Source organism: Bos indicus, chromosome 12, assembly GCF_029378745.1.
Source record: "Bos indicus isolate NIAB-ARS_2022 breed Sahiwal x Tharparkar chromosome 12, NIAB-ARS_B.indTharparkar_mat_pri_1.0, whole genome shotgun sequence".
Classification (NCBI taxonomy): Eukaryota; Metazoa; Chordata; class Mammalia; order Artiodactyla; family Bovidae; genus Bos; species Bos indicus.
Genome location: NC_091771.1, coordinates 78,702,184 through 78,724,726, shown reverse-complemented (window position 1 = coordinate 78,724,726; position 22,543 = coordinate 78,702,184). Strand labels below are relative to the sequence as shown.

Sequence of the window (22,543 nt, the reverse complement as noted above, 5' to 3'; positions counted from 1 at the left end):
TCTTGTTTGGTTGAAATAATGGTCTCTGTTTCAACTCGACTACATAGCATTGCCTGTTCCTCTGGTCTTGTTTATTTGTTCTGAGATGGTTTTCAAAGGCAAGATTTGGCTACATTGTTAAAAAGATCAAGATAACTTAGATCCCAAGTTTGGGTTGTTTTTCAAGGGATATTTGACACAAACTGGCAGCCAGTAGGTTTTAAATGGCTGTTTCTTCAGGGAGAGCTATGAGTGAAGTAAATGGGACCCGGAAGCTCTGATTTTAACCAGCCCCCTTTCCCTACTATTGGAGGATGGATGATGACTAGGCGTGTGTAAAGGATGCTGAGCTGGGGCATTAGGTGTATTGCGTGCACCTAGCAAGGAAAACCTAATAAAAAAGTTAGTACCGCCTGTCTCTGCATTTCTTCTCCCCTACTCAGCTCACTGTGGGCATTAACAATGTGCACAGCAGCAAAGTATTTCAGAAACCACTTTAGAAATATTCTGGGAAGAGTCAGTGGTCATTTGAAATGAAAAACAAGATATTAAAACCTTGGCGTGAAGTAATAGTGAGAGGAGGACTAATTGAAATAACACAGCAAACTATGAAATCCTAGGCACATGGGTTGGTTCTGTTGTTGCAGATAATAAGGGCAGCAGTAGAATCACCAAGACTAACATTGAGGTGATCTCAGACAAAGTATAAGATGGGTCCTGCATTTATCTACTGGACTGTAGAAATAGAGGTCGTAATTCGACTAGTGCGTAGGAGGTGTGAGCTGGGTGACTGACACTGTGTGGTCCTCTTTTCCTAAAGTTCCTACTGAAGTGTGTATTGGGCCCAGCCTTAAAGGGGAAAAGGCATCACCAGGGGGTGATCTTAGAGAATGAGGAAGGGGCCTGGGTCAGAGTGTCATGGAAAGTTTGTGTGTGTGCATTTCACGTCTGCTTATTGTATGTACAAATGTATACCTGACCTATTTTTTGCAGCATCTGGCTGCCCCATGCCCTTAAACCCAGATCTCAGAGTTGGGGTCAGAACTTGAAGAAACGAGTTTTATTAACTTTTCTAGCTGTTGCTCTTCCCCTCTCTCTCTCCCTGCTGTGTTCTCGCCTCTCCTTCCCTCGTTTCTATTGCCCCAGCATTTTATCTCTCCTTTCTCTATTGCCTCATATTTCCTTCCTTCCTTATTCACCTTTCCCTGAACTAAGCCTCTGGGAAGTTTTCCAGGAATTTGCTTTTGTCTTCCAACTATAGGGGAGTGTAATGTGAAAACATTTTTCATGAAACCGGGCGAGACCTTACAACTTGAGTGGTCGAGTATGGTATGTACTTTCTGTGGCTCATTAAACACTTAAAAATGAAACAACTTGGACTGGAACAAGCTTTGCTTTTTAATGGACTGGAGTTTGCAGAAATTTAGGCTTGTCCCCCTTATATACTGGTAAGTGAACTTAGTAGGTATAAGTGCCAGGCGGATTCCAGTAAAGGAGTGAGGGGCCACCAGGCATGAATTGAACGGATCTGCCATCCGTGATAATGGGAGACTGACTGGTGGTGTCCTTCTCTCCTAGGATGCCGCCTCCCTCGGCTCTCAGAAGGGTGGGATCACCAAGCATGGCTGGCTGTACAAAGGCAACATGAACAGTGCGATCAGCGTGACCATGAGGGTAAGGAGGCCCACCACCCTGCTCTCCCCTGATTAAGCCCTTTCTGCTGGAGGTCTTGGAATGATGCTCAAGATGAATGGGGATGCTGTTCTTCCCAACAAAAGTGACATTGTCTGGTTAATTAGATGCTTCCCTGGTGATCGGTGATCGACCCTCACTGGTACAGTTTCCACCCCCTCCACTTGTCACCCTCCGACCACCAGTGTGACAAGATTATCCGGAGGCTGGTGTGAAGGAGCAGTCGCCATAATAGCCTTTCTTTCTCTGTGTTGATTACAAAAGGGGTACTCAGTACCTTGCAGAGCATCACCAAGGGGCTACACCTAAGCAATTTTGCTTTCCTGCAACAAAATCAAGAAAAGTGGAAATCAGTGACTAAAGGGAATATGGTTAAGTTGGAAAGGAGGCTGCCAAGACAAAAGTAAAACTAGTGTAAAAACTATCCAGGAGAGAAGTAGGAGCAGAGAAAGACCAGGATTAATAGTAAAGAGAAGCAATGGAAGGGAGGTGGGATGGGCAGGAGAAAAAATTAAATCAGGAGAAATGCTGACTGTCGTAATCCTGAGGCTGAAAAGTCATCCAGTGTCGTGAGGCCGAGAACGCTTTCTACTCTGGGCGAGAAACCCTGGGGATTTGAGAACGTTTCCGTCCTTTCCAGCTGCATCCCAAATCAGAACGCACTGCCCCGATTCTGGGTGGTTATGTAAAAATCTCTGATTCTCTGGGTAAAAAAAATGACCCAGGAATGTTAAGTAAACCAGCCCCTCAGAATTTAAATGCAGGGAAATTATTAGATGCAATGGAGAGTCTTAACTCAACTCAGCTACCTGGGCACTGGCCAGAATGAGATTTGTTTTGGAGAGAACTGAAATGGTTTTTATGTCAGGGCATCATTGTGAGTTATTGAGAGAGATTGTGGCTCCTTTCATTCTGAAACAATCACTGTGTGTATATTTTTCTCTCAGTCATTTAAAAGACGATTTTTCCACCTGATTCAACTTGGTGATGGGTCCTACAATTTGAATTTTTATAAAGATGAAAAGATCTCCAAGGAACCCAAAGGATCAATATTTCTCGATTCCTGTATGGGTGTGGTTCAGGTAAATATGAAACAAGTTTTATCATTGAGTTTTCTCATTTGTAAAAATACTGTCTATGAATTAGCAGATTTAAGCAAACACTTCCAAAAATGGCTATATTTGTGGTAGAACTATAATGGCAGATGTAAAAATTGAGTAAAGGTTTGTTTTTCATCTAAAGTGGGTGCGCGACAGGCAGAATTATATTGTAGGAGCCCCGAGTGCTCTGGCAAATGTTTTTCTTCTTAAAACCTGGCTCATCCACTTTTTAACTATGTGACCTTGGACTAGCTATTGACAGAAGTTTGTTCATATGCAAGATTCAGATAATGATAATATTTCCTTAATAGGGTAAATAAGTTAAAGGATTGGATGAATTAACTTGGAAATATTTGGGACAGTTCTTAGCATCTCAGTGATGACTTTTATCATCATAATACCCATGGCAGAGTAGTATATATTGATCAAGAGGTTGGGTTTCAGGTGCAGACTGAGTTCATATCCCCATTCTACCACTGACCAGCTCTGTAACCTTGGAGATATGATTTAACTTCTCTGTACCTCAGTTTCCTTGTTTGTTAAATGGGGATAGTGATAGCACTGAATGTGGTTATGGAGAGGATTAATCAATACATGTAAAGAGCTTAGAACAGTGCTGGCACTTGGTAAGCATTCAGCCAATATTAGGTATTTTTGTTGCCATAAGTGCTGTTATAGTTGTAGAGTGAATCTTAAACCTTATTTTAATTATACATAATAGATGGCACTAGTGGTAAAGAACGCGCCTGCCAGTGCAGGAGATGTAAGAAACATGGGTTCGATCCCTGGGTCAGGAAGGTGCCCTGGTGAAGGACATGGAAACCCACTCCAGTATATTTGCCTGGAGGATCCCATGGACAGAGGAGCCTGATGGGTTACAGTCCATAGGGTCACAGACTGGAGTGACTTAGCACTCACGCAGTGCATGAGCATGTTAATATTATAGAAGATTAGACAGTACAGGTAGTGCAGAAGTCCCCGTTGGCCCCCATCTTTCCCTTTCTCAAAGACCTGCCGTTAACAGTTTGATGTGGCTCCTTCCATACCTGTGCGGAACTGCCTTTGAAAGCAGGTTGGCAGTTTCTCCATCTGCACGTTCATCCATCCATCCACTTATCCCCTCCCTTCCCATTTCCCAGGAGGATCTAAGGTAGCAATTTACAAGGAAAACCAAAAATATAGGATATTATACATTTAAAGTGGGTGTGAAAGGTGAACCAGGAGTCAGAGTAGGGAAGAGACAAGATGGGATTAATTTGAGGGAAAAGCATATATTTTAAAGAACTAACGCCTGCTATGGGTGGATGACACACCGGCTCTGCGCTTTCTAGCTCAGAGACCCGTTTGGTGGCACAGTGTCTGTAGATACAAGCAACCAATTAGTCAGAAGCTGCCCGAGTAATCTCAGAATGAAGCCCATTCAGACATTTCTCTTGGGGGCCCTCATACAGAGGGCACTGTGTGATTAATGAACAATCTCCTTGACGACTCCTCACAATAGATGCAGTCACCGTGATCAGAGAGTGCTTCCTTAAAATGAGTCAGTATCTGCTGATGACATCGGCCCAAAGCTCGGTCCTTTAAGAAGGGTTGTTTTGTGGGGCCAGTGTGACTAAGGTTAGAGACACAGCTCTCTGGTTTGGCCCTTGCTTATGTATTCACATGTTTATTTAGAATTAAATTTTGTTCTCATCCAAAATAGTACGTTCATTTGGTTTAAATGTCAAAGAGCACAGAGAGGAAGCACTAGAGGTGCATTCCTGCCAGCATCACCCTCACTTTGCCTACTCCCCACTCCCTGAAAGGATCATTTTCAACTTTTCCCACTATTTTAAAATTTTTTCTGGGCTCTATGTCCATATTGCTAGATAAGGAGTGTTTGCTTCTCTTTGTTCATCAACTGTGGACGTTATGTAATGCTAGAGAGGATTTCAGCTTCTGCAGCCCTCCTAACTGCTCTAATCTGAACCAGTTCAAATTAGATGGTGACTCTCTACAGTCACCATTCTGGAAATTCCCTTTGCCTTCCTCCCTGTGTCAGAGTCCCTGTTTTCAGGATCCTGTGTCATCTTCTTTCACCCTTTGCTTTCTTACTTGAGAGGAACACATCCTCCAATTGCTTCCTGGGAAATTATTCATAGGATCTTAGTTTTTTGAGTTAGTCTGTCTACAGACACCTTTGGCTTTGCATTCATACTTGATTGACAGTTTGGCTGGGTATCAAAATCCAAGGTGAAATTTACCTTATACATTGAAGATCTTCCATTATCTTCTAGGTGCTAGTGTTATTTTTGGAGTGTGATGCCATTTTTACTCCCTGTTGATCTTCTCTTTATCCCTTATGGATGGTAACCTGAAGTTTAGGGTATTGTGTCTTGACTGTTTTTTTTTTGAGTAGCTTTTTTGGTGAAGCATAACATATAAATAGAAATCACACAATGAATGTGTTGTTACTAAGTTTGGGTCGCTGTTGTCTGTGTGTGCTGAGAACCCTGTTCTTGTTCTGGAGACTCTGTCCTGCGTGTTCTGTCCACCTACATCTTGTGAACTCTGGGCAGGAGACTCTGTCCTGCGTGTTCTGTCCACCTACATCTTGTGAACTCTGGGCAGGAGACTCTGTCCTGCGTGTTCTGTCCACCTACATCTTGTGAACTCTGGGCAGGAGACTCTGTCCTGCGTGTTCTGTCCACCTACATCTTGTGAACTCTGGGCAGGAGACTCTGTCCTGCGTGTTCTGTCCACCTACATCTTGTGAACTCTGGGCAGGAGACTCTGTCCTGCGTGTTCTGTCCACCTACATCTTGTGAACTCTGGGCAGGAGACTCTGTCCTGCGTGTTCTGTCCACCTACATCTTGTGAACTCTGGGCAGGAGACTCTGTCCTGCGTGTTCTGTCCACCTACATCTTGTGAACTCTGGGCAGTCTCTTCAGTCAGCAGAACTGTTGGACTCTGTTCAGGCTCACCTTCCTGGGTCCAGGCAGAGAGCTAAGGTGCTGGTAGGGCTCACCTCATTCGTTTCCTTTCTATCAGGGATCGTAGGGCTGCACTGATGGTTGCAAAATATCTGGAAACAGTTGTTTCATCTCTTTTGCCCAGTTTTTTAGTAGTTAATGATGGGAGAAGAAGTCCAGACCTTGTTGTTTCATCACAATGAGCATGGAAGTTAGGGGTCCAGACGGGTCCAGGCTCAGATGGCTGCAGGTGCCAAACCAATAAGTTAGGTGGAAGAAGAGGTGTGCTTGTAAAGCAGTGGGGAATGCTAGGGACTCAGACGAACTGGAACACAGGGCTCCCTTCAATGGGGAGCTGATGCTGCTGGGGGCATTGCCAGCTCCAGGCTGCTAGATCATCTGAGGTTTTTTTAGGAAAACCAGAAATACAAAATTGTAGTTAAATCTTGGTCTTTTAAATTACTGATGGTTACAACAACAGCAGAAAAGCACAAACACTGTGCAGTACTGAAATTTTAAAAGGGGGTGGGATACAGGAAAGTGTACCTAGGCCCTAGGTCGAGATGACAACACCACTTAATGTCCATTGAAAATTAATTTTGCATCAACAGCTAATTGACCCCATGGTGCTCTCAGCTTGTGACCCAGCCTCAGCTGAAAGCTGCCGCTATGTAAACCAAATTATATCAAAGAATGTTTATTCAGCACGTAAAGGGAGCCATACCAGAGTGCATTATCAATGACAGTGAAGTAACTTCTTGTGTGGGATTCCCAAGTGGGAGTTTCATTTGTATTCTTAAGCTGAGAGACCTTTTCATTTATGTTTTAGTTGAATTTTCTATCACTGACTTTTTTTTTTTTAATTATTAAAGCAAAACTATATATAATTGGTAACATCATTTAGAAAGTAGAAATAATTACTTTTGTTTTATAAGATAGTTGTGATGCCTGTCTTCAGCAGAGTATATAGATGGTCTGCAATATGGAGTCAATGCATAGCTAGTCTGCAATACGGAGTCAGTGCATAGATGGTCTGCAGTACAGAGTCAATGCATAGATGGTTTGCAGTAAAGAATTCCTGATCATTTTGTCTCTGGAGCATATTTCAGACTCTAAGGTTCTGAGCTCAGTGGCCATCACTTCCTTTATATTCTTTTTGCAGGTGTGGCGGATGGCATTTTGCATTTAATGAATTGTATCTAAGGCTTCAAAATTTTTAAATCATTTGTTTCTATCTCCATATCTGTTTGTAAGCTAATCACCAAAATTAATGGCTTAAGAGTTACAGGTTTGTTTGTTTTTTTTTGCTAATATTGCTTTTGGACATTGTAAAAAAGTTAGTTGATCAATGCTGTGAGTTCAAAGAAATGCCTAAACTAAAAATTTAAAAATAGACCCGAAATGAATCTTGAGCCCCTATTTTAGAACCTTGAAGTTGATTACACTTATTTTGTGGAGAGTGAAACTGAGGCTTAGAGAGAGGAATAACTGGGAATCAAGACTTGCTGCTAGCCCCACTTTTACCATATTTTCCTAATAAGAAGCGCATGAGGAGTGCTGAGAACTTCTTTCACACCCGTCTTCAACCCCTCCTCTGACGCTTGCTGTGAAGTGTGCCCAGGGCGTGGTGGTCCACATGCTCCTCAGGAGCAGCTCTCTGCTGAGAACCATGCTGTAGAGGACTCAGGGCCACCTTTGGGAGGCCACCCTGTCTCTGAGACCTTCACTGAGGCCCCCCAGGGCCAGCGGCTAACCAGCCAGCATTTTAATGAGTGAGCTCTCTGCCTGGCCCCTGCGTGTAGGTGGCTGTGTGTGACGTCACGTCCCTCACCCTGTCCTCGCCAGGAGTCTTGTGTCACACTGCTCGGAGCTGACCCTCTGCCTAGTGCAGGCCCCAGGGTGATGTACCCCCGGGGTAAGATTGATATTATATGGAGGCAGGTTTGTATCGTCACAGCTGGGGGCTTGTGCTGCTGGCATCCGGCGGTAAGGCTAGGCTGCTTCCACACGGGCTGCAGGGCCCAGGACCATTCCCATAACAGAGGGCCCAGGAGTCAGCAGTGCCCAGATGGAGGAACCCTGGCCTCCCAGCACATTCATCCTTTGAATACAGTGCACGTGGATTACGGTTTTTATACTTTGGGCAGAAAAGCTGGGGGCATGAGGGAAGCTGGGGGAAGGGAGACCTGGTGCCTAAATACCTTCTGAGACTCATAAGTGGTGAGAAAGTTCCAGGTAAGGGAGTCAGACCTACTGGTAGATAATAGTAGTGTTTAGTAGTGTTTGTCGCTTAATCGTGTCCAACTCTTTGCAACCCCACAGACTGCAGCCCGCCAGGCTCCTCTGTCCATAGGATTCTCCAGGCAAGAATACTGGGGTGGGTTGCCTTTCCCTTCTCCAGGGGGTCTTCCTGACCCAGGATTGAACCTGGGTCTCCTGCATTGCAGGCAGATTCTTTACTATCTGAGCCACCAGGGAAGTCCACTGATAATGGTTTGCTTTAAAAATGTGATACCACATATTACTTCATTAAAAAAAAAATAGGAGCTAGAGAAATTGAAAAATTTTCAGTGAACTTTCATTCATTCTGATACTTTTAAAGGGCCTATTACCTGCCAGACAGTGTTCTAGAAACAGGGATGAAGGAGGGAAGAACAGAAATCTGCCCTGAGGAGCTCCCATTCCACTGGATGGGCCAGGCAGCAAATAAGATAAATATGTAAAATCTGTAATGTGTCAAATGGGAAAATAAAGCCACGAAGAAGATAAATCAGGGAAGGTGGAGAGTGATGAGGGCTGAAGAGGAAGGGGCTTGCTTTTTTAAATGACTCGATCTGAAATGCCGGTGAGATAGTACTCACCAGCAGACAATAAAGAGAAGAATTTTCAAGGATGACCCAATTCTTCTAAAATATGTTTCTTTGCCTCCTTCCCCCTTTCAGAACAACAAAGTCAGGCGTTTTGCTTTTGAGCTCAAGATGCAGGACAAAAGTAGTTACCTGTTGGCAGCAGACAGTGAAGTGGAAATGGAAGAGTGGATCACAATTCTGAACAAGATTCTCCAGCTCAACTTTGAAGCTGTGATGCAGGAAAAGCGGAACGGAGACTCTCATGAAGGTAGGCAGGTGTGGCTCTCTCCAGGTGTGCGAACGCTCCACCGTGTCTTCCGTTTCCCCAGAGGATGCAGAAAGTAGATTACTGACAGGTACAGGGAGGTGGGACACACATGAGCTCCTTACAGATGGGCTGTCGGCATTACAGTAGGATGTCCTCCGCTGACATCATTTGTGTAAGGAAATCGTGTAATGGGAAGAACCACAGCTTTGGAGGCAGAAAGGAGGACCTGAGTTCAAGTCCCAGCAATACCCTTCGTCAGCTATGAGACCTCAGGCGAGCTCCCTATGTTTTCAGAGCCTTGGTTTACTCACTTGTAAAGTGGGAATAAAAACAGAACTTGCTGGTTGGTGGGAAGGTTAAGCAAGATAATGTATCTCAAGTGCCTGGCAGAGAGTAAGCATTTAAAATGCTAATTATGGTTTTTATTGTTATCATTAATCATATCCTTTGGAATTTTCGAGTCAGAGTTAGGATGGGCAGAAGCCACAGATTAAATCAGTGGGTGGGGAAATCTGGCTACATTCTTGACAATTCACATTTTATTTCAGGCCTTTGGACAGGTGATTCCCAATCCTGCTGGCTATGCCTTAGAAGTGCCTGGGAACCTTTAACAAATGCCATTCCCTTTGTCCCACCAGAGATTCTGTTTTAGTTGGCCTGGTGGGTGTGGCCACGTGGCCTGCTATCCATAGCTAATGACAGTTCTGCTTAAACACTGCCCAGGCTGTTCCACCATCAAATATTCCATGCTCACTCCTGGGCCTGGCATCAGCACTTTTTAAAAGCCCTGAGGTGTTCTGTTGGGTATCCAGATTGAAAACCACGGTATTCCAGGCGACATAAGAGAAACAGCCTTCCTTCTCCTGTTTTAAATAAGATACACTCAACTACAAGTGACTTGGGTCATCTCTTTTACTGTTTTAGATGATGAACAAAGCAAATTGGAAGGTTCTGGTTCCGGTATAGACAGCTACCTGCCTGAACTTGCCAAGGTAACACCATGTTAAATCTTCCACTCTTCATAGGATGGGGTTGCAATGCTTCACAAATACGTGGTAGTGAACTGCTAAACTCATGGTGCTGCTGCTGCTGCTGAGTTGCTTCAGTGGTGTCCGACTCTGTGCAGCCCCATAGACGGCAGCCCATCAGGCTCCCCCGTCCCTGGGATTCTCCAGGCAAGACACTGGAGTGGGTTGCCATTTCCTTCTCCAATGCATGAAAGTGAAAGTGAAGTCGCTCAGTCATGTCTGACTCTTCGAGACCCCATGGACTGCAGCCTACCAGGCTCCTCCGTCCGTGGGATTTTCCAGGCAAGAGTACTGGAGTGGGGTGCCATTGCCTTCTCTGAAACTCATGGTGCAGTTACTGCTAATTTTTGACCACAGTCTTTGGTGAGGTAGAATACCATTACTGACCTGAGTCAGGTTTCAGTTTGTTTTCCAGAAAGTGCCTTGTGACATATTCTCTTTTTGTTATTCTTTGTTTTTCCTCCATAATATTTCATACCACATTACACATATTGAAGAAATAACCAAGATGCACAGGTAAATGTTTCCATGGTAACATGTTACTTACTGTGTTCACACATATGCTCCCTTATTTAAGTTAATAGAGACAATTCCAAAAAGGATGGATCTGTATTACTAGTAATCTTGTTACTGAACCAAAAAGGGTTGCCTGAGTTATATGAATTGTTCCTGGGTCACTCTGAATGGAAGAAAAAAATAGTTATACCTGTTTTTTTATATAATTTTGAGAAGCTCAGAAATTACTGAAAAGCACAGAGAAGATCAAAACATCCACATTCCCACAACCCAGATTCCACACTTGTTACTGTATTGTTCTTTCAGTTTCAATATCTTTTAAAGAAATAAAGTATCCTTTATAGTTGAAATCCTTTTTTTAAGTATCATCCTTACTCCATTCCCTTCTTCCCTTACAGCCTCATCTAGAGACAACCACTGTTATGGATCTTCTGGGGATACTTCCTTTTGTTTTTCTTATCTTTACCAGTATATCTATCATAATAATATACAGCTGTGTTTTGCATGTTTAAAATGTTATATAAATGATTACGTAGTCTTCTGTACTTGCTTTTATTTTTAATTCAGCCTCATTTTTGAGATCCATCCAAGTTGGTGTGTAGATCGAATTCATACCCTTTATTGCATTGTGTAAGCATTTTATTTTAGCAGTTCTCTTATTTTCAATTTTTTTCTATTACAAACAATGCTACAATGAATATCCTTGTACTTGTATCCTTGTGTGCATCTATGAACGATTCTTTTTAAATGAGAGAAATATCTTTGTCTTCCTTGGCCCTTTATATTCTTCCTCTGTTATTCCCTTTTTATTCTGTCTCTCTCTTTTTGTGTGTGTGAGAACACAGTGAAATAGAGACCCTACGCACCCACATCTTAAACACTGTAATAGACAACATGGTTTATCTATATACCATTATAAATAGACTGGCATTCAACATTGACCTTCACTTTAAGACAACATAGCTGTTCTAAAATACAAAACTTACCTCCCTGGCTGGGACTTGAGAATATTGTTTTTCTTTGGAACCTGACTGTTACCACAGTGTCTTTTTAGCACCTGCCTATTACAGCTAATTTTAGTGCCACCATTGTAACCTTCTGGGCTGGAAGAGTTTGGGCTCATGTGTTTGTTTATGTTATGAACTGTGTACCGCATTTACATTGAGATTTGCTTTTTTGTTTCTGGATATTTTGGGGTTTGTGATTTCTCAAAGCAAAATGTTTGTTGAAACAGATAATATATGCAGTTCAGTCTATAATTCAAAAAAGTAACTTTGTCCATTTACTGGGTGAACACAGTGGATACCTAAGAGAAGACTCATATTATTTGAGCTTTGTTTTTGTTGTTCACTCACTCAGTTGTGTCCAACTCTTTGCTACCCCATGGACTGCAGCATGCCAGGCTTCCCTGTGCTTCACTATCTCCCAGAGCTTGCTCAAACTCTTGTCCATTGAGTCAGTGATGCCATCCAACCATCTCATCTTCTGTCGCCCCCTTCTCCTCTTTCCCTCAATCTTTCCCAGCATCAGGGTCTTTTCTAATGACTCAGCTCTTAATATCACGGGGCTAAAGTATTGGAGCTCCAGCTTCAGCATCAGTCCTTCCAGTGAATATTCAGGACTGATTTCCTTTAGGATGAACTGGTTTGACCTCCTTGCAGTCCAAAGGACTGTCAAGAGTCTTCTCCAACACCACAGTTCAAAAGCATCAATTCTTTGGTGCTCAGCTTTCTTTATGGTACAACTCTCACGTCCATCCATGACGACGGAAAAACCATAGCTTTGCCTTTATGGACCTCTGTTGGCAAAATAATGTCTCTGCTTTTTAATATGCTGACTAGCTTTGTCATAGCTTTTCTTTGAGATTAGTATTAAGTAGAAGTCTGTATTTTTCCTGTGAAGACATGTAAGAGCTGTGCCTTCCTTTCTTCTCTTATTGACTACTGCTACCTGGACAGCATGATTTAGAATTCCTTGGTTGTCAGACTTAAAGGAGACATAGATCACATACATTTATTCTTTAAAGAGTATATTTATAAGATACATTTGAAGCTGTTTTCAAACAGTGAGTAACGACCAAGTTAGCGGAAGCTGTTTTAATTGGTAAAAGGTAATTAAATTGGTTTTAACCTCCATTTCTCATTTATTTTTTGTTTTAATGTTTTATTCTTTTTTTTTTTTTTTTTAACTGAAGTTGGACTTACATAGAGTGACGTGCCCGGGCACTAATTGTATAGCTTTCTGGATTTCACGTCGGCACACCCACAGAACCCCTACCCATGTCAACATATAGAACATTTCCAGCACCTCAGCAGACTGTCTTGTATCCTCCGTCTCAGCTGATACCCTTACTGTTTTGACCTCTATCACCATAGATTAGTTCTAACTCTTCTAGAACTTCCTAAAAATGGAAGCATACATACGTACTCTTTGTGTCAGGCTTCTTAAGCTCAACAGTATGTGACCCAGAATAAAAAAGTAGATAGAATTGCATAGAGAATACTAAAGTGTCCTGCCCTTAATAATGATAGATATTATTTAAGATACTATATATCATGCATATAAACACGTATATATGGAGAGAGAGAGAGAGTGTGTGTGTGTGTGTGGTTGTGATGTAAATGTATTTCTTACTTCGAGTCATGGTCTAAATCTAAAAAGTACAGCATTATAAGGGGCTCTAGCCAGACATCCTGGAATGTGAAGTCAAGTGGGCCTTAGAAAGCATCACTACAAACAAAGCTAGTGGAGGTGATGGAATTCCAGTTGAGCTATTTCAAATCCTGAAAGATGATGCTGTGAAAGTGCTGCACTCAATATGCCAGCACATTTGGAAAACTCAGCAGTGGCCACAGGACTGGAAAAGGTCAGTTTTCATTCCAATCCCAAAGAAAGGCAATGCCAAAGAATGCTCAAACTACCTCACAATTGCACTCATCTCACACACTAGTAAAGTAATGCTCAAAATTGTCCAAGCCAGGCTTCAGCAATACATGAACCATGAACTTCCAGATGTTCAAGCTGGTTTTAGAAAAGGCAGAGGAACCAGAGATCAAATTGCCAACATCCGCTGGATCATGGAAAAAGCAAGAGAGTTCCAGAAAAACATCTCTTTCTGCTTTATTGACTATGCCAAAGCCTTTGACTGTGTGGATCACAGTAAACTGTGGAGAATTCTGAAAGAGATGGGAATACCAGACCACCTGACCTGACTCTTGAGAAATTTGTATGCAGGTCAGGAAGCAACAGTTAGAACTGGACATGGAACAACAGCCTGGTTCCAAATAGGAAAAGGAGTTCATCAAGGCTGTATATTGTCACCCTGCTTATTTAACTTCTATGCAGAGTACGTCATGAGAAACGCTGGGCTGGAAGAAGCACAAGCTGGAATCAAGATTGCTGGGAGAAATATCAATAACCTCAGATATGCAGATGACACCACCCTTATGGCAGAAAGTGAAGAGGAACTAAAAAGCCTCTTGATGAAAGTGAAAGAGGAGAGTGAAAAGTTGGCTTAAAGCTCAACATTCAGAAAACTAAGATCATGGCATCTGGTCCTATCACTTCATGGGAGATAGATGGGGAAATAATGTCAGACTTTATTTTTTGAGGCTCCAAAAATCACTGCAGATGGTGATTGCAGCCATGAAATTAAAAGACGCTTACTCCTTGGAAGGAAAGCTATGACCAACCTAAATAGCATATTCAAAAGCAGAGACATTACTTTCCCAACAAAGGTCCGTCTAGTCAAGGCTGTGGTTTTTCCAGTGGTCATGTATGGATGTGAGAGTTGGACTGTGAAGAAAGCTGAGCGCCGAAGAATTGATGATTTTGAACTGTGGTGTTGAAGAAGACTCTTGAGAGTCCCTTGGACTGCAAGGAGATCCAACCAGTCCATCCTAAAGGAGACCAGTCCTGGGTATTCATTGGAAGGATTGATGCTAAAGCTGAAACTCCAGTACTTTGGCCACCTCATGTGAAGAGCTGACTCATTGGAAAAGACCCTAATGCTGGGAAGGATTGGGGGCAGGAGGGGAAGGGGACGACCAAGGATGAGATGGCTGGATGGCATCACCGACTCAATGGACATGAGTTTGAGTGAACTCTGGGAGTTGGTGATGGACAGGGAAGCCTGGCGTGCTGCAATTCATGGGGTTGCAAAGTCGGACACGACTGAGCAACTGAACTGAACTGATAAGGGGCTTAACTGTTGTTCCCCCTCCCTACCCACCAGCCCACCTCACGCCAGCTCTCAAGTGTTCTAAAACCATTTTACTTAAAGAAGGTAGAAAAAAGCAGAAGGTAATTTTTCAAAGGGAAAAAGAAAACTTAAGCTGTGCCATCATTCATCAGCATGTTGCCATCCCTGCCCACTGTGGGGCAGGTGTCTGTTCGCGAGACCTCTTGTCCAGGTGCCTGGTTGGTGCCGAAATACAGTATGAGGGGCTCAGGCACGTGTGTGCCCGACTCTCAGCCCCTCCGTCATCCAGGGCTCCAAGTGTGGGTGGTTTTGACTGTTTCCAACTCCCTTCGGTGTTTCTGGAGCAGGGATCATTGGTACCTGTTAAGAAAGGAGGAAGGTTGATTGATCACTGGTTATCCTGATTTTAGAAGGAATGGATTCCAGAGCTGCAGAATCTGAGACTGAATCTGGGGAGGTGGGGAGCAAGGCTGGAGTCCCACAGCTGTACGAGAAGGGAGAGTTTAGTCAAGGGGATGAGGAAGTTAAGAGGTCGGTAGTGGGAAACAGTCCATGGGGAGGTCAGGCCACCGTTGAGCTGGATTGCAGAGAAAGGACTAGAACAATGGGGGCAGGCAAAGGTGTGATTTAATGGCAGGCTTCTCTCAGCGCAGCCCCTCTTTCTGCTTCATTCATCCTGTTGCCTCAGCTTTTGTTTTCTGCTGTGCCTGAGACATAACCAAACAGGATGTGAGTGAGAGGAAGCTGTTTTAGTACAAAAATAGTTGATATTTCATTGTGGAATGGAATGCAGGGGCCCTTGACATACAGTAGGAGTGATGTGGACTCAGGTTTTCGGCGTGTTTTGTATATTCCTGGCCCTTTTGTTGCTTGTACGTTTAGTACTGGACACCTTCATTGTTTTCTGATGGGGACATACTGTGTACACCCTAAAACCTGTGCCTTTCTTTCTGTTGTCTAATACAGAACCCAGTATTTGTTCTAAATGTACCAGCATTCAAAGTATCAAGAGTACATAGTCTTATAAACATTTTTATTAAACATACAAACTGTAGTTAAAGTTAGTTGATTGGTTTCTCCTCTTCATTGTTGAGGGGTAATATGATCATGTGGTAAACCTGATTACTATTTATTTGATACATATTTTTTTTCTGGTTGTATTTACCTTAGGTAACATTGGAATGAATATGCACACACATATATATATCCTCTCCTGTGTAAAGATAGTATGAAGAAAACTCTCATTCTCCTTATATTTTCCTCCATAACTTTTCTATTTTTGTGTTCTTGCTGTACTCAGAAACAGCCGCTCAGTCTTAATTTGGTCTCCCCAAGTGGTTGGGAAAGAGAATTGTTGTTTGATGCTGAACCAAAATTGCTCCCATCCTATTACTGTGTAACTTGTTTTTAGGGAATGAATTTACCTTCCTAGGTAAATTTTCCACAATTGAATACGGGCTAGAAGGTGGTGTTTCAGACTTTAGAGTCTCGCTGAGGTTCAGTAAGCATCAAGGTGCCAAACTCACATGTATTTGTTAGAAACCAAAGAATTTCAGACACTTTCTCTGAGTTTTTACACCACATTGTAATAAATGCTTCCTTCCCTGTATCCTAGTCCAGAAAACTATGTCACTGTGTTACAACACAAAGGAATTGGCTAGGGTTGTGTTGTGAGGTGAGCTGGCATTCCATTCCTTGGGCTTTCTTATGTAGAATGTTTTATTGCAGCTTTGTATCACAGAGGGTGCGATAGTAGTCCCAGGGAGTTAAATATCAGGGAAGTAGTAGAAACAAATCATGACAGCTCTTTAAATTAAAAAGTGTATATTCTGACTTCAAAGGATTTTGCAAAGTCTTCCTATTTCCAACCCATTCTGTTTAAATGAGCCAACAGTCAGAATATTTTTCTGATGACTCACCCTCAAAGTACAACACTCTGGCCTCCGATTGTTTTACCTGTTCAGAGGTAAACTTAAGCTGTTCAGTTCAGTTCAGTCATTCAGTTGTGTCCAACTCTGTGACCTTATGGACTGCAGCATGCTGGGCCTAAACTCTGCAGTAGTTCTTCTGGGAACTCTTGAATGGATGGTTCATAACTGAAGAAAAGAAGAAAACATTGTCAGGCTGTATCATTAGTGATTAAACTTGGGCTTTACAGGAGTGGGTGCAATGGCTTTTGTTTTAGACAATTCATTCTCTTCTGTGATTTCTGAGAAGTGTCAATTTTTACAGAGAATGGCTCTGTCGTTACTTTTCTTTCTGCATTTTCCTCTCGGTTTCCTGTACGTGGAACCCAAAGTATCAGACGGACAGTGGGTAGGACGGCAGCAACCGGGTTTGGGGAGAAGCAATTGAGTTCTTCTTCCATCCACGGTATGGACTGACCTCAGGTTATTTTTAAGAGTAGGGCTGGTTTCTGTCACTTTGAGAAGTGCTGGACAGCATTGTCTGTGGGCTATTTTTTGTACAGTTCTGTTTTGTGGGCTCTTAGACTGTGAAAGTACTTATTACCCAAATTTATTTTATTTCATTGTCTTTACTAGAACTTAAGTGAAAATAAATATGTTTTCTATAATAAGTAAAAATATTCAAAGTCACATAAAGAAAAGTTCATCTTTTCCCTTCAACCTCCATCCCTACATTCCTGAGAGCACCAATGTTATTAACCTGTTATAGTTTCTCCTTCACTAAACCAATTGCTGATGGAAACATGTATACACATGTGTAGTGGTTTTGGTTATTTGTTTTTTAATGTGCTCATGATCTACACATTACTCTGAAACTTGCTCCACTTAAAAATATTTGTTTAAGGGTCCTTCTAGGGCCATACAGGCTCTAGTTCACTCATTGCCATCATTCGGTTCAGTCGCACAGTCATGTCCAATTCTTTGTGACCCCATGGACTGCAGCACGCCAGGCCTCCCTGTCCATCACCAGCTCCTGGAGCTTGCTCAAACTCAGGTGCATTGAGTCGGTGATGGCCATCCAACCATCTCATCCTCTGTCATCCCCTTCTCTTCCTGCCTTCAATCTTTTGTCTTCATACTCATTTCCGTAGCTGCATAATATTCCAAATATGGATACTGCACACTTTATTTAGTCATCTCCCTCTTCACGAGCATCTAGATAATTTTCTGTTTTTAGCCTACACAGGCACTGCGCAATAAACACCGTGACGTATTTAAAACTTGAATGCTCGTGCTCTTATTTCAGCGCTAGGACTTCCCCAAGGTGGGATTTCTGGGTCACAGTTTATCATGTTTTTAGTACTTTAAATATTACCAGGTTACTTCCCCCAAAGGTTGTAACAACTCATATTCCTGTTTCTCTGCATCCAGAGGAATAAAAAATGGTGTTTCTCTGCTTTAATTTCTATTCTGCTGCTTAGTAGTGATATTTTTCATATTTTCATGTTTATTTGCCATTTGGTTTTTTTGCTGTCTGACTTGCCTGTTTATATTCTTTACCTATTTTATTTTTTCTGGTCTAATAATTAAAGAGTGTCGGTACTGAAACCAGACAACCTCGGCTAGAAGCCAGACTTCTATTTAGTGTTGTGAGTTTGGAGCACACTTTGGAGCAAAGTGTTTGCTCCAAACATGTCCCTCATGCCTCAGTGTTTTCCCTTAAACAAGGATAAAATAAGACTTGCCTCCTAAGCTTGTACCAAATTTAAATATGCTCTTAGGGTAACATCTAGCATAGAGATATTGGCTGTTATGAATGAATACCCCGTTTTATCACTGATACCTTCGTGTATTTTATTATTCTCTGGCTCTGGGGCAAAGCCACATTTTCTTACTGCCTAAGTTTTACTTGGTAATTGTTTCAAACACTATTTATCAGATGTACCCTCTTTTTAAAGCACTCTAGGCCTTGGGAGGGCTGGGAGGAACTTTAAGAAGCTGAGCCTGCTTTTTATCTATCTCAGAGCAGAGCTGTCGACGTGTGTAAGGTAGAGTATACACTCTGAGGTTATTTTTACATCTAACATTGTCCCTTCTTCCCCATTAAGTGGTTTTTCTGGTGAAGAATATATCTCTTGGATATTAGTGGCAACATTAGCATGCTTTGAGTCTATTTTGGCTAGTTGATTTTTTTTTTCTTTTAATGTATCTGCATCCCTGTTTGCCCTCCAATTATATGGAGCCCTTAGCAGTCATTCCTGCTTTGTTCATTTCTCATCTCCTAGTCTGCTCGAATCAACAAACATCTTTCAGAAAGGCACCAGGGAATGCTTCTACATTAAGGACCCATTCCCTGGTGGCTCAATGGTAAAGAGTCTGCCTGCCAATGCAGGAGACATAGGAGACTCGGGTTCAATCCCTGCTTCGGGAAGATCCCCTGGAGTAGGAAATGGCAACTGATTCCACTATTTTTGCCTGGAAAATTCTATGGACAGAGGAACTTGGTGGGCTGCAGTCCATGGCATCGCAGAGTCGGACATGACTGAGAGCACGCTCTCCTGCTACTATGCCAGTTGTGCTCCAGTGTCTGAGATCATAAAGTTTGCCCTTGTTCAAAGAATCCAGCAGAAATTCAGGAAAAGAATGTGTCACTGTGGGTGGTGGCTCACGGCATGTAGTACTGATATTTTTGTTAGGAAACCTCATGGACAAAGTAAAGCAAATTCTTCTTTGGGTTCAGTTAAGTATATTCTGCGTGCACATATTCTGGCCCTTTTGATGTGAAAAACCAGGGAAAATGATGGGCTTGATGGATTTCAAACTTTGTCCACCCCCTCCCAGCTGCCCTGCAATGGGCAAAAGCATGAGCTGATCTGTAGGAAGGCCCCTGAGCCTCCAGAAGCCTTAAAGCTGCAGGGAGAGGAACAAGATCAGCTTTGTCATGGAAGGAGACTTGAGCCAGCACCTTGTTGAATATGTTTACTTGGAAATGAAAATTGAGTCCAGGGAGGCTGAGTGGCTTGCTCAAGTTCACACAGCTAATTCACAACTGAACTAGAACTAGTATCCAGTTTCTTAGCTGATATTCTGGTGGTCATTTCATTCTGCTCGATGTAGACAGTTGTTTAAATATAGTCATGATGGAGTTTGGGTCATTGCATTACAGGTAGATTCTTTACTGTCTGAGCCACCAGGGAAGCCCTTGCATCATGGCTAAAAACATTTTAGAATAACTCCATGGCTGGGAAAATGAAGACGATACTTAATTTCCAGTTGGCCATGATTAGAAATGTGATAATAGACCTCGGTAAGCTACCAGCAGAGAGGACTAGCCCTCTCCAGTGGTTGTCTCTGCTGATCATGTGCTGAGATGTGACTCATGATCTTTGAGCAAAGGAGCAGATGAGAGAGGATGTTTTATTAAGAGCTCTGACTGCCAGGAAGAGCAGGGTATAGATTTAGAGGCATCAGGTGTGAGGCATAATGTGGCTGGAGATGACTTCTGTGACTCTCCTAGAAGCTTCCTCTTCTGCCTGTTCCCAGATCGCACTGCTCCAGCCCCCATCGCTGCCGCTGTGTGTCTTCTCTTCTTCTGTCCATCCCTTCAGTGTTGGGGCTTCTGGGTTTCCGTCCACAGACTTGCTTTCACACTTTCCCCAGGGACCCTCACCCACCCGCCAAGACTTCTGTGCTGAGGTTCTCCTTGTCTGTGATTCCAGCCTTCCTCCCCACCCTGTGTTCACATTGCATCTTTCTGGCTGTCTACTGGATGTTACCAGTTGGGAATCCCCCAGGATCTCCAGAATCCAGTCTCCTACCTTCTCAATAAACCTGCTCTTCCTCCCAGCTTAATTGTCAGCCAGCAGGCCACCCAAGGCTAGGAAGGTGGGGTTTGTTATAGGCCTTGCTGTGAGGCTGGGAGCCTGTTGTCATAACCCGGGAGAGACCATGTGGATCTCCTGGTCTTTCCCTTTTTAATCCATCGCTTCAGCCCTACCCGTGGGGCAGATCTATTGTAAAATGTAAATTCCCTTGATGAAAATATTGCAGAATTTTTTGATTCTGGATTCTGGATTTTGGATTCTTAATGAAATCCCCAGGCCTCACTATACAAATCTGACTCATTTCTGTACATTTTTCCTCATGTGCCATTCATTGTAATGAATGACTTGGTCATTGCTCAAGTGTGAACTTGTGCTTTTATACCTGTAGTCCCTCCGCTTAGAACGCCCTTCTCTCCTTTTCTGGCCAAATGTCCTTATCCTGCAAGATGCACTTTTCTCCTGGAGCTCTTTCTCGTGGCCACCCCCTGGTGCAGGTTGGCTTGCTGTATGCATGGTTTCCTTTGCCATTCGTATTGCTGTTCATATCCTGTCTTCCCAGATGGTATTCCTTGGGGACAGGGACTGCACTTCACTCATGTTTGTGTCCTTAACCTGACATAGAATATGTGCTCATGAATATTTATTGAATGAATCAGCATTTCCCCCCTTGCCTGCCACCAAAACCAACGGCTGTCCCTCAAGATCCGCCATAGTTTTCTTTATTCCACCATCCAGAACGTCTTCCTTCCCCATCCTTTACTTTTACCCTCAAGTCACAGGCTGGACTGTAAGTCCTTTCTGCCGTTTGGACTCTTTTCTGCTCTCATTATCTATCCTTTCTCTGCATCCTTTTCATTCGATCTGAAATGCACATGTTTTCCTCCTTTTTGCTGTCTAAATTCTACCTCTTCATTCAGAGCTGGTCACCTATTTCATTACTCTATGAAGCTTTTCCTGATGGTAATGTTTAATTATTCTCTTTTGCTTTGTTTGCATTGGTTTTTTTTTTTTTTTCTTTTTTTTTTAAATTTTATTTTATTTTTAAACTTTACATAATTGTATTAGTTTTGCCAAATATCAAAATGACTCCGCCACAGGTATACATGTGTTCCCCATCCTGAACCCTCCTCCCTCCTCCCTCCCCATACCATCCCTCTGGGTCATCCCAGTGCACTAGCCCCAAGCATCCAGGATCGTGCATTGAACCTGGACTGGCAACTCGTTTCTTACATGATAGTTTGCATTGGTTTTGACTCTCCAGTCGATTGTCAGCTTCGCAAGGGCGGGGATCAAGTCTTAGCTTCTCTTTTCCCCGCACAGATCTTACACTGTGTCTGTCCTCACCGCCTACCCACAGTACTTGCATAGTCTGTCCTTGTTCGCTGACGTGCAGGTGACCCACCAAGATGAGGGCAGGGTTGTCCGGCAGTCTGGCTTTTCAGGTAGCTTTCAAACATACTTAGACACCTCTGTAAGAAAAGGAGGTTTTTAAATGTGCTTTTTATTTTGTGTTTTATCTTGTTATCAGAGTGCCAGAGAAGCAGAAATCAAACTGAAAAGTGAAAGCAGAGTTAAACTTTTTTACTTGGACCCAGATGCTCAGGTAAGAAGTATTTTAATATTTAGACTAGTTCAAGGAAAGAAAAGCTTTGATAGGTTATTTGCTTGCTTATTTGTTTGCTTATTTATATATTTTGGATGAAAAGCAATATGATAATATAGAAAATTCAGGAGAAAGAGAGAAAACAAAAACCAGTAATTTCATTACCATTACACAACCATTGTGAACATTTGATATTCCATAGATTGTTGAAAATTGAAGGAGATTTATCCAAAGATGTGCTAGTCCACATCCAAAGATGTGCTAGTCCACAAAGAACATATATAATTTACCCCGTAAACCCACCACCAAGAAAATAGCATGCATCTCTACAGTTGCCCAGTAGACGGTACTGTTTCCCGACTGGCCCAAGCTCAGTTCCAAACACAAGCCTTGCCATCCTTCAGTCCACACCTGTGTCCTGAGAACACCCCAAACACGCGTGGCGAGGGCCTCCAGGGCTGCCCACAAACAGGGCTGCTCGGAGGGGCCAGCTGTCCTGCTGCGTCTCCTCCCATAGTTTCCTCTTCTTCATTTGTTGTCTTTTTTTTTTTTTTTTTTTTAATAGAACTTCTTTTCCCCATTTAATAATCAGTATTTTCCTCTGTCTCTTCTCAGACTTCAAAA

The 22,543-nt window shown here is 42.7% G+C and overlaps 1 protein-coding gene across 16 annotated transcripts in view; it reads left to right on the top strand.

Moving 5' to 3' along the window:
- The window catches only part of DOCK9 (dedicator of cytokinesis 9), a 323,308-nt gene that overhangs the window by 161,899 nt on the left and 138,866 nt on the right, over window positions 1-22,543 (top strand). For all 16 annotated transcript variants that reach the window (XM_070800425.1, XM_070800419.1, XM_070800422.1 and 13 more), the window contains exons 6-10: window positions 1,558-1,653; window positions 2,619-2,753; window positions 8,666-8,840; window positions 9,765-9,832; window positions 21,845-21,919. In XM_070800425.1, the coding sequence (XP_070656526.1) occupies window positions 1,558-1,653; window positions 2,619-2,753; window positions 8,666-8,840; window positions 9,765-9,832; window positions 21,845-21,919 (549 nt within the window). The remainder of the gene's footprint in view (window positions 1-1,557; window positions 1,654-2,618; window positions 2,754-8,665; window positions 8,841-9,764; window positions 9,833-21,844; window positions 21,920-22,543) is intronic.